We start from the raw sequence: 14559 nt of genomic DNA, 5'->3' as shown, positions 1-14559 counted from the left end.
AGTAGGGCCATTTTAACAAAATTCATTCTTCCAATTGGAGAGCATGAGATATCTTTCCATTTCTTTGAATCATTTTCAATTCCTGTATCAATGTTACATAGTTCTCAGCATAGAAGTTTTTCACCTCCTTGATCAGGTTTATTCCTAATTTTTTTTTTTGATGTAATTTTAAAAGTGACTGTTTTTTTACTTTCTCTGAAAGTTCTTAATTTGCCCTTTAGCTTATTACTCTTTAGAATAACACTTAAGTTTTTCTAATAGACATTACCTTTTTTTCAACCATTCCAACATCGCTGATACAACTTCATGTGTTTACATGCACACACACACTTTAGGATGATTCATTCAACTACAGACCAAATCACTTTCTGCTATAGTTACTTCTGGCTCAACATTTCTAAGCTACTGCTCATTTTTTGGTTATTTCTACAAAGATTAAAGCACATTTGTTTGTTCATTTTTTCTTAACAGACTATTCAAAGTAATTTGAGTTCTATTTTTGGTTTTTCAAGTACTCAACCTCATCACATTTTAAAAAATTATCAATGAATATGCTCGGTTATGTGAACAAATTTGAGTCCAGGAAAGGAAGGTGAAGAGAAAAAGAAACAACCATTTAGTAAATATCTATTTGCAAATGTCTAGCACTATCTTTACAAGTTATAGCTTCCATATAATACAACTTAAGGTTCCCCCAACTGTCACAACATCAGTATGACTGCTTCATAAAAGAATAAAATGTTTTATTTAAACCTGGCTCTACTGTTCTTGTTCCCTCTTCAGCTACCAAGTCACTACGTCAGAAAAACACTTTAAATATATCTGTAATCAGCTCTTCATAAAACTATGTTGATCACTATCTAGAATCTACATTTAATGACTGATTTGCCCTAAACCATATTAATAGCCCCTACTTAAAAAAAAAAAAAAACAAAAAAGCCAAACAGTTCACCTCATTCAATGAAAGTTTTAGTGTATTTTGTAAGAGGAAAATGCTTGTTTTCTCCTGGTTTGGGTTTATAAAGATAATCAGAAGAATAGTCAGGTGAGTGTGAGATAAGTTAATTCCCAATCTAATTACTAAATTTAACTTCAAAGGCCCCTATTTTTTGAAAGACATTGCCAGGTTCTTATTTATTCCCAAACACATTAGATCCCACAGTCCAAAACTTCTTAGAATATAATATCTTAGAAAGGGAGGAATGTGGCTTTTTAAAAAACTAATAATGATGAAATAATTTCCCTTAGCAATCCCTGTTTGAACTTAATAAACTGATAGCCATTAATTTCTTCAGAGCTAACACCAGTTTTACGAAAAGAAAATAGTCCCCCCGTATAAAATTATCAAATAGACATGAATCCATACCACCAGAGTACAGAGGAAGTAGCCATCTGTTGTGAACAATAATAAATCTATTTTCCCCTAATTACCCAGTTCGTTTGCACACTAAATTTCCATCTTCCATCATTCAGCCAGGCATGTAATTAAAATATTATTTGTATGTATTTACTACCATAATCTACAGTCAGAAACTTATCCTGGGAAGACAGTATCACTGGCTCAAAGTTCCAAATATCAAATTTTGCTTTTGATTCTGAATTCCTGATCATCAGTTATCCTCATTTCCTATATATGAAATTAGCCAATTACTATCCTAAAGTTATAATGAATACAAAACCCAAAAATGTCCATAAATTAATAAGTACTTAAAACACACTTACAGCATTGACAAATGTAGAGTTTTAAGCTTTTATTCATATTTAAAATGACCCACGTGGGGACTATGTCATCAAACCAAGCAGAATGAGTTCACATCACAATCAGAACTATTAAATTCTTTAAAATAAATACAAACCTCCCTCCTTCCATATTCCATATACAGTCTTCGAAAAACAAAGAATTATAGAAAGAATTTAAAAAATCATCTCACCTCCACCATCCTAAGACACTACTGTTAACATTTTACCAAAAAATTTTAGACACTTCACAATATCAAGAGTGCCTATTCCCAGTTTCACTGTGTGTATGTGTGTGTTACCAAAGTATGTCTGTGATTGGTATGTGAACTTTACAGACCCTGGACAAGTTCACTACATCCAGATCTCCCAGCTCAGTTTTTCAGCTTTAAAGACTTCAGCTAAGAGGTTCTCAAACCAAGTAACTCAGAAATAGAGAACAGGTTCCCCATGAGATGTGGCAATAGAGATACTAAGACAGAATCAGAAAAATCTATGAAAGCATCCTGAGAGTTACGACTACTAGGTATGTGGGATTACAGATGCTATGAAGAACCCGAAAGTGTTGTTTTATTTCTGCAGTTGAGCTTAAATTCTAACAACATTATCTAACTTTAACCTACTCTCAGTTTCTGCATATACCGGTGAAACAATGAATGTAATGAAGAAGGACGAATACTATGAAAACAAGATGAATGACCCCAACTCTGTGGGTAATTTCCTTCACTAGGCACATGTTTCTTTCTCAGTTACGTAGAAACGCTATAACTTGGCTTAATGTTTGAGCTGCAACAACTTTCTAAGTGTGGCACAAAGGTAATTCAACGAATGATTAAAGGGTAAAACATATACCGAAGAGTAGGGAGTCATAACAAAACTTCATCTTAATAGCATTTAACTGAAAACTCTCTAAGAGAGTATGGTCTCGGCAAACAGTCTAAAGATAAGGTTACAAATGAAACTCCAGATACACACACTTACACACACACACACACACACACATATATTCATTCTTAAAAAAATATGTACCAGAAGACAATGAAAATAATACCAACATGCTTATTTCAAGTCATCTTGATCTCAAATGTTATTTATATTCAGTCTCTAGCTCAACTTTAAGTTCCATCAAGGCAAGAAATATATCTGTATAGTAATACCCAAATTCAGACCTCACTTATTTATACTGGTAACTCAAATGATACAGAGTTTCAGACCATCTCAAAAGTCAGCTTATTTAAAATCTCCTAATTTAGAAATGAGATCAAGAAACAACTGCAGAAAAAAGAATAAGCCACTTTGAAAAAGCTCAGGCTCCTTATCCCTCCCAAACTTAACAAGCAACATTTACTGACTGTGGCTATGGTTAAAAATAATTTTAAAAAAACGTAAAGGAAGGTGACAGTCCTCTCCACACTGCTTGTTGTAGACAAGAAAGAACAACTGTTAGTACTAACACTGGACTGTTAAGTGCTGAAAGAGCAGACATGAAATAATGAAATCTTACTCCTTTGGTATCTGAGGCTACTGTATCATCAGTTTCAAGCAAGTAGTTCTTTAAGAACAGAGCCCATCTGTCATTCTCAGGGGATACTTGTATCATAGGGTATACAAGCTTATAAATCACTAGCACTTCAGCACAAGCTTTCACTTGAGAAAGAACTTATCCATGATGCTGGCAGAGGTACTTTTACACCTTCTTCCTATATGAAAGGAGCGAAGAGATGTAGACAAGGACTAAAAAACAATTCTGAGAGCAAAATGTGCCCCAATTTTTCTGTGAAAGTTTTATAATTTATAAATAACCTGAATGTAAGATAACAAAGGATAATTAATATATGCAGAAAAACAAGAAATAAAATGAAACTGACCAAACAATAGCAAAATATTTTCACAGGAGTTAAAAGGATAAGTTTAAAAAAGCAGTAAGAAACAGGGTTCCAAACAAAAAAGGACAAACAAAAATATGGCAGTAGCAAAAAGAAACAACAGTTTTTGGACTTAGACTCAGAATTACATATTAAGGTCCACAGTAGTTTTAAAAATCCCTGAATATAAAAAAGATTTCCCCTCTCCTCAAAATAACCCTACCTATGATCTCTGGGGAAAATTAAAGCATATTAAGTTGATGGGTAAACTGCCTAACACCGGACTGTTAAAGGATACATAAGTGGAAATATCAAAAAATTTAAGAAAAACACTAATATTTGAAATAAAATAGTTTCAACAACATAATTATAAGAGGCCATATTCATATCTGTCTTAAAGCTGTTTTATCTTCCATTTTTTGCAAAGTAAATGGAAGTTTTGCCCTTGGAAAAGATAAGCAGTGGCATATGTTGAGGTATAAAAGGGAACGTGTATATGTGCTCATGAAGATAAATATAAAATGCTCATAGCAGCACTATTCCTGACAGCCAAATACAGAAATAACTCTATATCCATCAGTTGTAGAATGGATAAATTGTAGTTTATTCATACAATGTAATCTTATTCAGCAACAAGAATGAACTATTGCTACAAGCAACAACATGGATGAAACTGACATACAAATATTAAGCAAAATAAGTCAAACAAACAGGAATACATACTAGATGATTACATTCTTTTTTTTGTATTTTATTTTATTATTTTTTTAAACATCTTCATTGGAGTATAACTGCTTTACCATGGTGTGTTAGTTTCTGCTTTATAACAAAATGAATCAGCTATACATAGACTTATATTAGATGATTATATTTAAAGTTCAAAAACAGGTAAAACTAATTCAACCAGTTAGAAAGATAGGGTTGGGGGTAGTGACTGGGAAGGCACTGGTGGGGGTGGGGGATACTTCTGGGATGCTGGTAGTATTTTATTTCTTGATCTAGGTATTACTGATTACACAGATATGTTCACTTTGTGAAAAGTCATCAAGCTGTACATCAGTGATTTGTGTGCACTTGTATACTTTCACCAAAACCTTAAGTTGGAAAAAACTAATAGGGTCTTCCCTGGTGGTCCAGTGGTAAAGAATCTGCCATACAATGCAGGGGACGTGGGTTTGATCCCTGGTCAGGGAACTAAGAGCCCACGTGCCCTGGGGCAACTAAGCCCGTGCGCCACAACTACTGAGCTCGCACGCCTCAACTAGAGAGCCTGCATGCCGAAAACTACAGAGCCCATGCACCCTGAAGCCTAGGCGCAACAACTAGAGAGAGAAAACCCACACGCTACAACTAGAGAAAGAAGCCCGCATGCTGCAACTAAAGATCCCGCGTGCCTCAAAGAAGATCCCGCGTGCTGCAACTAAGACCCAATGCAGCCAAAAATAAATAAATAAATCTTAAAAAAACTAATAAAAATTATTTCTACAATTTAAATAACTATATGTAGTTATATATATATAGTACATACACATATAGATATATAAAGTTACATATAAACGGTTTCTAATCAAATGACCATTGTTAATGTAAATGACCCATACATACTGTCACTTGTACCTGCTCAAATTCTTTCTCTTCTCTCCAAACCATCAACTCAAAATTACTCTTTTGGGGGGAAGAAAAAGTGAAACTTTAAGACAAATTTTAGGTTCAGAAGTAGTAGATTAGGAAAAATAAATATGTAAGGTAAGTGATTCTTGCAAAAATCTTCCACTCTCCCCCTCCTCTGATGGGCTCATTTGGCCTCTGAGGGAGCACTCCTACCCAAAAAGTCTTTCTCCAAATTGCTTATTTCTCCTACTTTTACTGAGCTTAAAATATGAAAATTTGACCAAATAATCAGTTTCTTAAAATGCAAATACATTTCAAAGGATTACAAAGATACCAGTCATTCGCACACAACTGTGAATTAGTTCTGTGTCTACATTTTTAAATTGAGGCATAGCTGATGTACAGTATTATATAAGTTTCAGGTGTACAACATAGTGATTCAAAGTTGTGTGTCTACTTTTAACAAATAACTGTAAACAAGAAATTTCTTCTATATAACGAAGGAAAATGAGCAATTCCACAATTTCTTTTATAATACAATTGGTTTGCCAAAAATACTAGATTTCAAAATATAGTATCTTCACCCATCCCCATTTATTTTAAACAAGTCTTCTTTGATCTTCTCTGCCATGATACAAACTTGAGTGACTCCTACTTACCACTGTTGAATTCTACTCATTTCTAATTTTCCGTAAAGCCTGTAATTTTTTTCTTTTTTCAAAAAAGTAGATCAATTACTAATGACATATATATACACACCAACCCTCAAAACTATAACAGGTGACTATGCCTTTCCTTTTCCCCACTCCCTTCCTCCTAAGTGTTAAGAGTCTCATAAAGCCATGCGTTCTTACGCATACATATGTATGTATGTATATACATATATACACACATTATATATATATTTATATACTATGGATGCAAGATACAAAATCAATACTTGAGTGCAAAAAGAATTCTCATATCTAAACCCAAGTAGAGTCAGTAAACCAGTAAAGGCTAAACTCATGCAAGTCAGTTATCAACACATGGTACTAAAGAAACCAATGCCAAAGGTTGAATCCACATAGTATCCAGTTAATTCCACACAAACTTGCAGCAGTCAAAGATTCTGACACAACCCAACTCAACCATCTGAGTGCTGAGTGTACACCACGGGAAAACTGTGAAACTAAGATTATCACTGTTACCAGAAAAATAATTTTAAAGCACAGTTTCTTACTCCATTTCTATCACTAGAATTATTTCTAAGTTTTGAGAAAAGAGAAAAGTAGGCTCTCTTCACAAAAAAGATGAATGGCACCTCATCTCTAATGATATGTGAAAGTATACATTAATGTTTTTTGGATTTTTTGGGGTTTTTTTTGGCCACACCACACAGTATGCGGAACTTCCCGGACCAGGGATCGAACCCGTGCCCCCTGCCCTGGAAGTGCAGAGTCTTAACCACTGGACCACCAGGAAAGTCCCATTAATGCTTTTTAAGGTTTAGCCACCAGTTGAGAGAATGATGTTTTCTCCTTTTTTGAACACAGTCATACAATCTTCCATCTGTTAGAAGGGCAGAACATTTGACAACTAGATTTTTAAAAATTGGGAGAATAAACAACTACCTTAAATGATTTGCATTTGCTTTTAACTATGCTATCTTATTTGGGGTGTTTTAAAATAAAAAAATACACAGCACATTCATTTTCAAAGTAAAGTAAATATTTTCAATATTTGCCTTCAATTAAATTATGTAAAGGAAGTCACTTAGTTTCATTTTTCTATTTTCTAAGGATTAAGTTTAAGCACATTTTTTGTGTTAACTAAACTTATATAAAAACCCAAAGCTATGCATGTAAAGACACCAAGCTATGGTAAAAAAAGGATATTTAGTCTACAAACCTGTCAAAATTCCTACTGAAATCTAATTTAACTCACATTTTTTTCCTTCCTGAAACAGTCCAGTCTATAACTATGAACTAAAAAATGACTTAACACCCTTTATTCATAACTTATGAGTAATTCAAGGGAAATCTACCCTTCTTTGCACAATGAGTGCTTAGTGATCTCATCAACAAACTGGAAAAACATGTGGGCCAATCAGTGCAATCTCATCTGGAGACAAATCTACATGAGGTAAAATTATGATCAGAAAGCTACTCAGAAAACGTGAAACCAAATGATTTAACAATCATTGGCATTGGACTGCTGTATCTGCCTCCAACAGGAAAGATGGGATAGGACAGGGGACTGATGTGCTGCAAGGGCTAGGTTATTCCTTTCTGTAAAAGTGATGGAGATATTCTGCCAAATGTCTTTCAGTATCTTCCCTTGTTTATGGAAAGATTAGGTGATATAAATCAATTTTGAAATTCTTCTCTGCTACTTATCAAGCATATTCACTGCTATGTTAACAGCCATCGTATAGAATTGCTAAGAGGAATAGTATATAAGGAAAGTGTCTGGCACAGACTCTAGTACGTAAGAAGAAACAGAGTCAATGTTTATTATTATTCCAAATACCCATTTCTTCCATTTTCTTATTCTTTTTTCAAAGAATATTTCAATTCATTAGATATAAGATTAGTGATTTATAATTGCAAATCAGTTTGAGGTTATACCACATCACCCAGACTGAATTTTGGGATATGACGGAAACTCTTTAGCAACTCATATATATTTTATCTCTTAGGTTTAGTTTTATAAATGGCTGCTTCAATTCCTTACTATTATTTTTAATATTTAAAAGAGCTGCCATTTATTGAGCATCTACCATATGCTAGGTACTTTACTATCTCTTATCTTTACCATTACGTTAAGACAAGTGTTACCGTCCCTATTTTAAAGATAATAAAGTAAGGCTCAGAGAGGTTACATAGTTTGCCCCATGTCAAATAGCACACTAGTGGTATAGCTAGGATTAGAACCCACATCTAGCTAGCTCTAGCTCTGAGCTCTAGCCATCATACTACCCCCAACTGTCTCATCCCTTATATTTTGCTTCTTTATAATTTTATTTTCAGAGGGTAACAACTGCAATTTGGGGGTACCTTGCTTACAACCTCACATATTAACCAGAGTTCTCTGAAAGACAAGAATGTAATTTAAATGACTGATAAATTTGAGAAATGGAAGGTCTAAAACAGAGTAACCCTTCAGAGACCAATGGGACAAGATAGATACAAAATAAGAGTAACTTGTTAGCAATAAAAGAGGGAACAATAAGAGACCTCAAGTTGAAATAACTCATTACTATAGATTGTTTATTTTCAAAATTAAAACAAATAGAAAAAAAAAAGACTGAGAAAATACTCACTAGCCTTGAATTCTGCCAAATTTAAGTTCAAGGGTCCTCACTAACTGGGTCTTTCTTGCCTTACCTGGTAGGTCTCCAAGCTGGTTGGCCTTTCCTCGGGTTTGCCAGAATTTCCAGTAATGAAAGAGACAAACAGTATAGGGACAACCCTTAGGCCTTATCAGCAGAACTCTAACAACAGTATTGTCACTATCCCATTTCTATTCCTCAAATAATTTCTAAGTGTTGAGAAACAGGCCACACACACACATGCACAACGCATACAGACACAGTTGAGTGGCATCTCTCTTCTCAGGCCATGTAAATATTTTGAGGGTTTAGCCACAAGATGGGAGAGCAGTGACCCACAGTACATAATTCCTAAAAGAGGAAAAATCAGCTTCCTTGTCCAGAACTCTTCTATCTAAAAAGGTTGCAGAAGTTCCTTATTCTGTAAGCAGTAGGAAGAACCCGAAGGTAAAATATAATGGGCTAAAACCCCACAGAAAAGTATAATTAGCATGCATGAATAGAACACTAAGGAGTTTCCTGACTGCTGCATATAATAGATATGTAGCTACATCAGAAATATTTCATGTAATACTATATATACTGAACTACTTTAAAAGTTCACTTAAAAAAAACCAAACAACTATAATTCCAGGATAATAGGTGAGATTTTAATCCCACAAATATAGGATTAAAGAGACTGATTACATTTTTACTCTATATAATTATTTCAGACTAGAAGTTAATAGCAAGATCCACTAATATATTGTATTCATTGAATTCCTTCAACTATAAATGATCACAGTTAAAATTTCAGCACTTCAATCTTATGAATTTCCCAATAACTAGAAAATTACACTTATTTCCCAAAACTTCCATATCAAGATTTTCAGAAGTCAAATTTCATCTTTTACTAAAACATAATAAATGAGAAATTAATAGCAGACATAATAATCAATCAATAGACTGATTCCAGGTAGGAAAATTTGGTAGCTGAAGGCAGGTGTAGGAAAGGGACTTTTGAATTTTAAATCACGTGCATTTAACACCTATTCAAAGTAATCAATTTTAACAACGAGAAACTGAAAATGCTCAGAATACATAGCACTTCTGCAGACTTGTAAGCTTTCCTCATACATACTTCTAAAAAAAGACTACCAAATAGATTTCAAGATAAATTCAGCAGAACAAGTTGCAAAAACTAAATCCTTTTAGGATTTTAAAAGAAAACAAATATATAAAATCCAACCCCACACTACTTTCAGTTTCACTGAATCTGCAATATATTATCAAAGGGTCCCTGTGTGGAACACAAATTATTTTCTACCAGCTTAAAGTGGTATGTGAAATCCTAAACTCAGGATTTTAAATTAACAGCCTAAAAATGCTCATGATTTGTATTCCTTCTTTAGACAGTGGACCATTTCGGGTAAAATAAATGAAGAAAGCATTCCATGAAACACGGAGACTGATTATTTCTCAATGTGGGGTGTAAGAAAATCTCCCCCAAGAAAGGCTTTGAAAGTCCTCATAAGATTTCACTCCATAAGGCTGTTTCTTTCTTCTTTAAACATTGGCCATTACAAACATTCAAATACAAAGGAGGTGTCAAGGAAGTTTTTAGACTAATCAACATGAGGGCAAAGAAGCAACTAAAAACCAGTTCTGACAGAATTTTTGCTTGAAAAAAAACACTATCCTATAACTTTTATTACTATAAAAGCCTTAAGTCCACCCTTTACATTAAATAAGTGATTCTTTTATATAGATTGAATTAACTTAAGTTGCCTTGAAACACTCTCACTTCAATTCCCTACTTGGAAAGCTGTCTGACCCACTATTATGTAACTCTATCCAAGACTCTAATGCAAGAGTTACATATCCATTAAAAGTTAGTAAAAAGTAAAACATGCACACGCACAACATTAGCTGTAGTTCCTTCATTACCTTGTCAAAATTATGAAACCCAGAATATTTTCAAACAAACAAAAAACCTTTCCTATTTAAACCAGAAATAGTGACACTTTGCATACTCCATAAAACTGTTAAAATGAAAAGCATTCTTCTTGGCTAGCTTCTGATCATTATGAGAACTGTACATTTAAAATATAATCAAAACGCCAATTTTCAAAGAATGACATATCTTTTACATAAAACTAGCAAAATCTTTTTTATTTTAGTCTTTTAATTCATCTTAATGTTTCATTCATTTTGAGGCCATTTATTTGCCCTCCAAAAGACCCATAGCATTTTCCCTGAAGGCTAATCAGCAAGTTCTTTCCCCCTCTGTGCCAACATAGAATCTCCAGAACAGTTCCTACCAGCAGCAGCAAAGTAACAACCCTACAGTGAATATGATTTACCATTTGGTTGGGTACATACTGAAATTCTAATTCATGAACATCTTAGTTTATGGATATCAATGAAAAGAAAAATGACACTCCGGCATGTGACTGCCAACTACCCAGTCACTTTACTTCAAAAGGAAATAGACTTTAGTAGCTAATAATTTCAAACAAATGAAGAAAAGTGACCAAGATATAAGGACCTCAACTAAGTTTGAAAATACACACAAATCGTGAAAAGGAAATTCAGAATTAACATTTAAAAATACACAATGAGACTAAGTTTGGCTGAAAGGATCTGATCCACTGTTAATGTAATTAACAAATCAGTACATCTTGGAAAAGCTTACTTCTAGCAATAGAATCCTTATTATGATTTCAATCCAGTGTCATTGTTTTCTCAAAAAATAATTAGTCAACTCTATTACATATAGTACCAATTCTGGAAGGAGACTTGAATATTATTTGAATGGAACACAGGAGAACCCTGATATGCAAATGTAAAAGGAAATGTTGAAACTACAAATATTTTTAATTTACAAAAAATTTGTAAATGTATCCAAGAATCATTAAAACACATTAACAATAATGTTGCACAAGACCTCTAACTGGCTTGAAACATCACATTCTTTCAAGCAACATATAGAAAACTGCTTTCACAAGGACTATCTGTAGCAGTGACTAGTGAAAACCCTTTAAACTATTTTTCAGATTATCTCCCTCTTTCATTTGTTAAGTATTTTGATCAAGTACAACAATAAAACAATTTTTAAGAAAAGAATGTATAATTTTAAAAAGGCATTTAATCTTAATTCCCTTAATCAAAGGAGGTGTGACAACCAACGCACGTAAAATTAACCTTAATCCGCCAACGAAAACACGCAAAATGTCTCCTAACAATTCCCCTCCTCCTTAAAACAACCGTATACATAAATATGGTACTGACCTCCACCCCCACTGAGAGCAGCTAATAAAGAGAATAGTTGCATTTGGAGACCAAGGTGCAACACCCCACCTCCTGCACCTCCCCAAATAACCACATCTTCAAAGTAGAACTGAACATTATTTTTGCTAAAGCAAGAATCCAACCCTCCGGAGCCTCAGCCCTTAGACAATGGTGGTTACCAGACAGAGCTGCACAGTTGAGTCCAAATGACACATTTCACTAGGCCTTGGACACAACACACACACACACACACACACACACACACACACACACACACGCACACACACTCTCTCTCCCAAGGGGCCAGTTCTAAGGAAGGGGCGTTCAAATCCCACTGGGAGATGGAGGGGTAGCACAGTGGCCTGGGGGTACGCCGGGGGGGGGACAGGAGAGAGGGGTGTAGATAGAGCGGAAGGGTAACTGCACTGCACGCGAGGGAGGGGGCTGGAAATGGCCGATGGATTCTACATTTACTTAAAGGTCTTGATTTAACGGGTCCTTCCCGGGGGTTCTGTAACTAAAGCCAAACTGCGCAGCAAACATCGTGGGGTTGGGAGAAGAGAAGCTGCTCCCCCTACCCCGTGACTTAGGGAGGGAGGCGGGGGAAACAAGTTCCCCGGCCAACACCACCGACCACTCCGAGTCCCCCTCTCCCCTCCTCCACAGGAAGGGGGAGGCTAACAGAGAAAAGGGGGAAAAACAAGTTCCCCAGCCAGCCCCAACCACCCGATCACTCGCAGCCGCTCCCCCCACCTCCTATTAGAAACGGGAGACCAAACCGTGGAAGACTGCCGAGAAGGGGGAAATCCCACCCTTCGCTCTTCCCCCACCCACCAACAGACTCCTGCGGGGTCCCTGAGCGGGCCGAGAAGCCAGAAGGATGGGTGGGGGGAGAGGGTGCCGAGCCCCCGAAACCAAACAAAGCGCGGCCTGAGCCAGAGCCCGGGAGAGTCGAGAAGCCGCGGCTTTTCCTGCCGGCCGGGGCCCAAACCGGGCTGACACTGCGGCACCGGGGGACCCGCCTCCGCTCACCCTCCGTCTCCCACCCCTGGGCGCACAGGCCGCCCCCGCCCCGGCTTCCCTTCCCGCGGGTCCCGGTCGGCCAGGCGCCCGACCCGGCGGGCGGCGGGGAGGGAACGTGGCCTTACCCCGCTCGCCGGCGTTGTTCCGCTCCTGGGGCAGCGGTGGAGGGGGCGGTGGCGGCGGCGGAGGCTGCTGCTGCTGCTGCTGCGGCGGCGGCGGAGGCTGCTGCTGCGGCGGCTGCTGCTGGGGCGGCTGCGGCGGCGGCTGCTGCGGGGGTTGCTGCTGCTGCTGCTGCTGTTGCTGCACCGGGCGCGGCCGCGACACTCGCCTGGGTCTCCGGTTGGCGGCTCGGACGGAGTTCATTTGCCGGGCTGAGGTGGCGGCGTCGGCGGAGGGACACACACACGCACACGCACCGCGAGCTCCGGGGCAGGAGAAGGGGGTGGGGAGAGGGGGGAGGAAGGAAAAGGGGTGAGAGGAAGGGGAGATGGTAAGGGCGGAGGAGCGAGCGAGACCCCGAGTCAAGAGAAAGGCCCGCGGAGACAGACAGAGACCGAGCGAGGCCCTGCGGGCGGGCCTGACGCACGGGGAAGGCCGAAGCCGCCGGGCGGGGCGGCGGCGAGGGACGGAGACAGAAAGACGGGCAAAGCGAGAGAAAGAAAGAAAGGGCGTCCGCCCGCCTGGGGATCCCGAGGCGAAGCGCGGCGTCGGCGGCTGAGGAGACAGACCCCGGTCCCGCCGACTCCCGAGCGGCGTCTCCGTCGGCGGGGGGAGTGGGCGGGCGGGTGAGGAAGGGAGAAGGAGGAGAAGAGAGGGAGAGAAGGGAGGGAGGGAGCAGGGGGCGCCCGGCTCTTTTTTTTTTTTTCTCTTCCTCCCCCCACACCCCCTGAAAGAGATTTCTGAGAGGAATTTTTTCTCTCTTTCTTCGGCCTCTTCTCTCTCCTCCCCCCCTTCTCTCCTCGGCGAAGGGGAAATGAGTGTGAAGGGAGGAGATAGGGGAAAAAAGAGGCGTCGTCGTAACTCCTCCTTAAAGGAGCCTTTCCTTCTCTTCCTCAGCCCCGTCGCCGCTGCTTCTGCTGCTGCTCCGTGGCAGGAGGAGCCATTGACACCGCCGGAGCCGCCACTCGCCCAGTCGGTCCCTCCCCGCCGCGGGGCTGGCTAGGGGCGCGGGGGAGGGCCGCGGGGCGTCGGGGGAGGGGCGAATGGGCGGGGAAGTAGAGGGGCGGGGATTCCGGCAAAGCAGCCAATGGAAGGCGCTCATACAACCTTCGGGCCAATGGGGCCTCTGCTCTTATCGCCAAGTCCCTTCCTTCAACGCCCTGTTTCCTCTCTCGGGTTTCCTCCCTCCCCAGCCAAGGAGGGGGGAAGGAGGAGAGGGGGAGTGTGGTGGGGCGGGTGATAATGGGGAGGTATCAGGGTATATAATAGAGCGGGGGTTGGGTGAAGAGAGCGCTAGTGCGTAGCGATGATTCTGGGAGAGGAGGTGCTCGGAGGAAAGGGCGGGGGCTGCTGATGTAATGGGGAGAAGTGATTAATCCTTCGGTTCGCCGTTTCAACCTCGGCCTCCCCGCCCCCCGCTCGATTTTTTAAAGCGGAAAAAAGAAGTAGAGCGAGGTAGCCAATCTTTGTAACTTGGGTTTTTTGTGGTAGGTAGGTCCAAAGTCTGAGCTGTAGGGAGCGCTAGAGATTCTGTGCCCTTTAGTCAAGCTGAGGGTATTTGCAAACCTTGGAGATCCACTT

The 14559-nt window shown here is 39.2% G+C and overlaps 1 protein-coding gene across 2 annotated transcripts in view; it reads right to left on the bottom strand.

Moving 5' to 3' along the window:
* Positions 1-13981, bottom strand: part of FBXO11 (F-box protein 11) — a 100004-nt gene extending 86023 nt beyond the window's left edge. The window contains exon 1 of one of the 2 annotated variants that reach the window (XM_082358046.1): positions 12945-13981. In XM_082358046.1, coding sequence (XP_082214172.1) covers positions 12945-13182 — 238 coding nt within the window. In that variant the 5' untranslated portion in view covers positions 13183-13981. The remainder of the gene's footprint in view (positions 1-12944) is intronic. The other variant, XM_082358045.1, reaches the window with a different exon arrangement.
* Positions 13982-14559: the final 578 nt, after the last annotated feature.

This window comes from Balaenoptera borealis (genome assembly GCF_965194805.1).
Source record: "Balaenoptera borealis genome assembly, chromosome: 15".
NCBI classification, from domain to species: Eukaryota; Metazoa; Chordata; class Mammalia; order Artiodactyla; family Balaenopteridae; genus Balaenoptera; species Balaenoptera borealis.
Note: the sequence above shows the minus strand (reverse complement) of the source record. Positions and strands in the feature narration are given on the sequence as shown.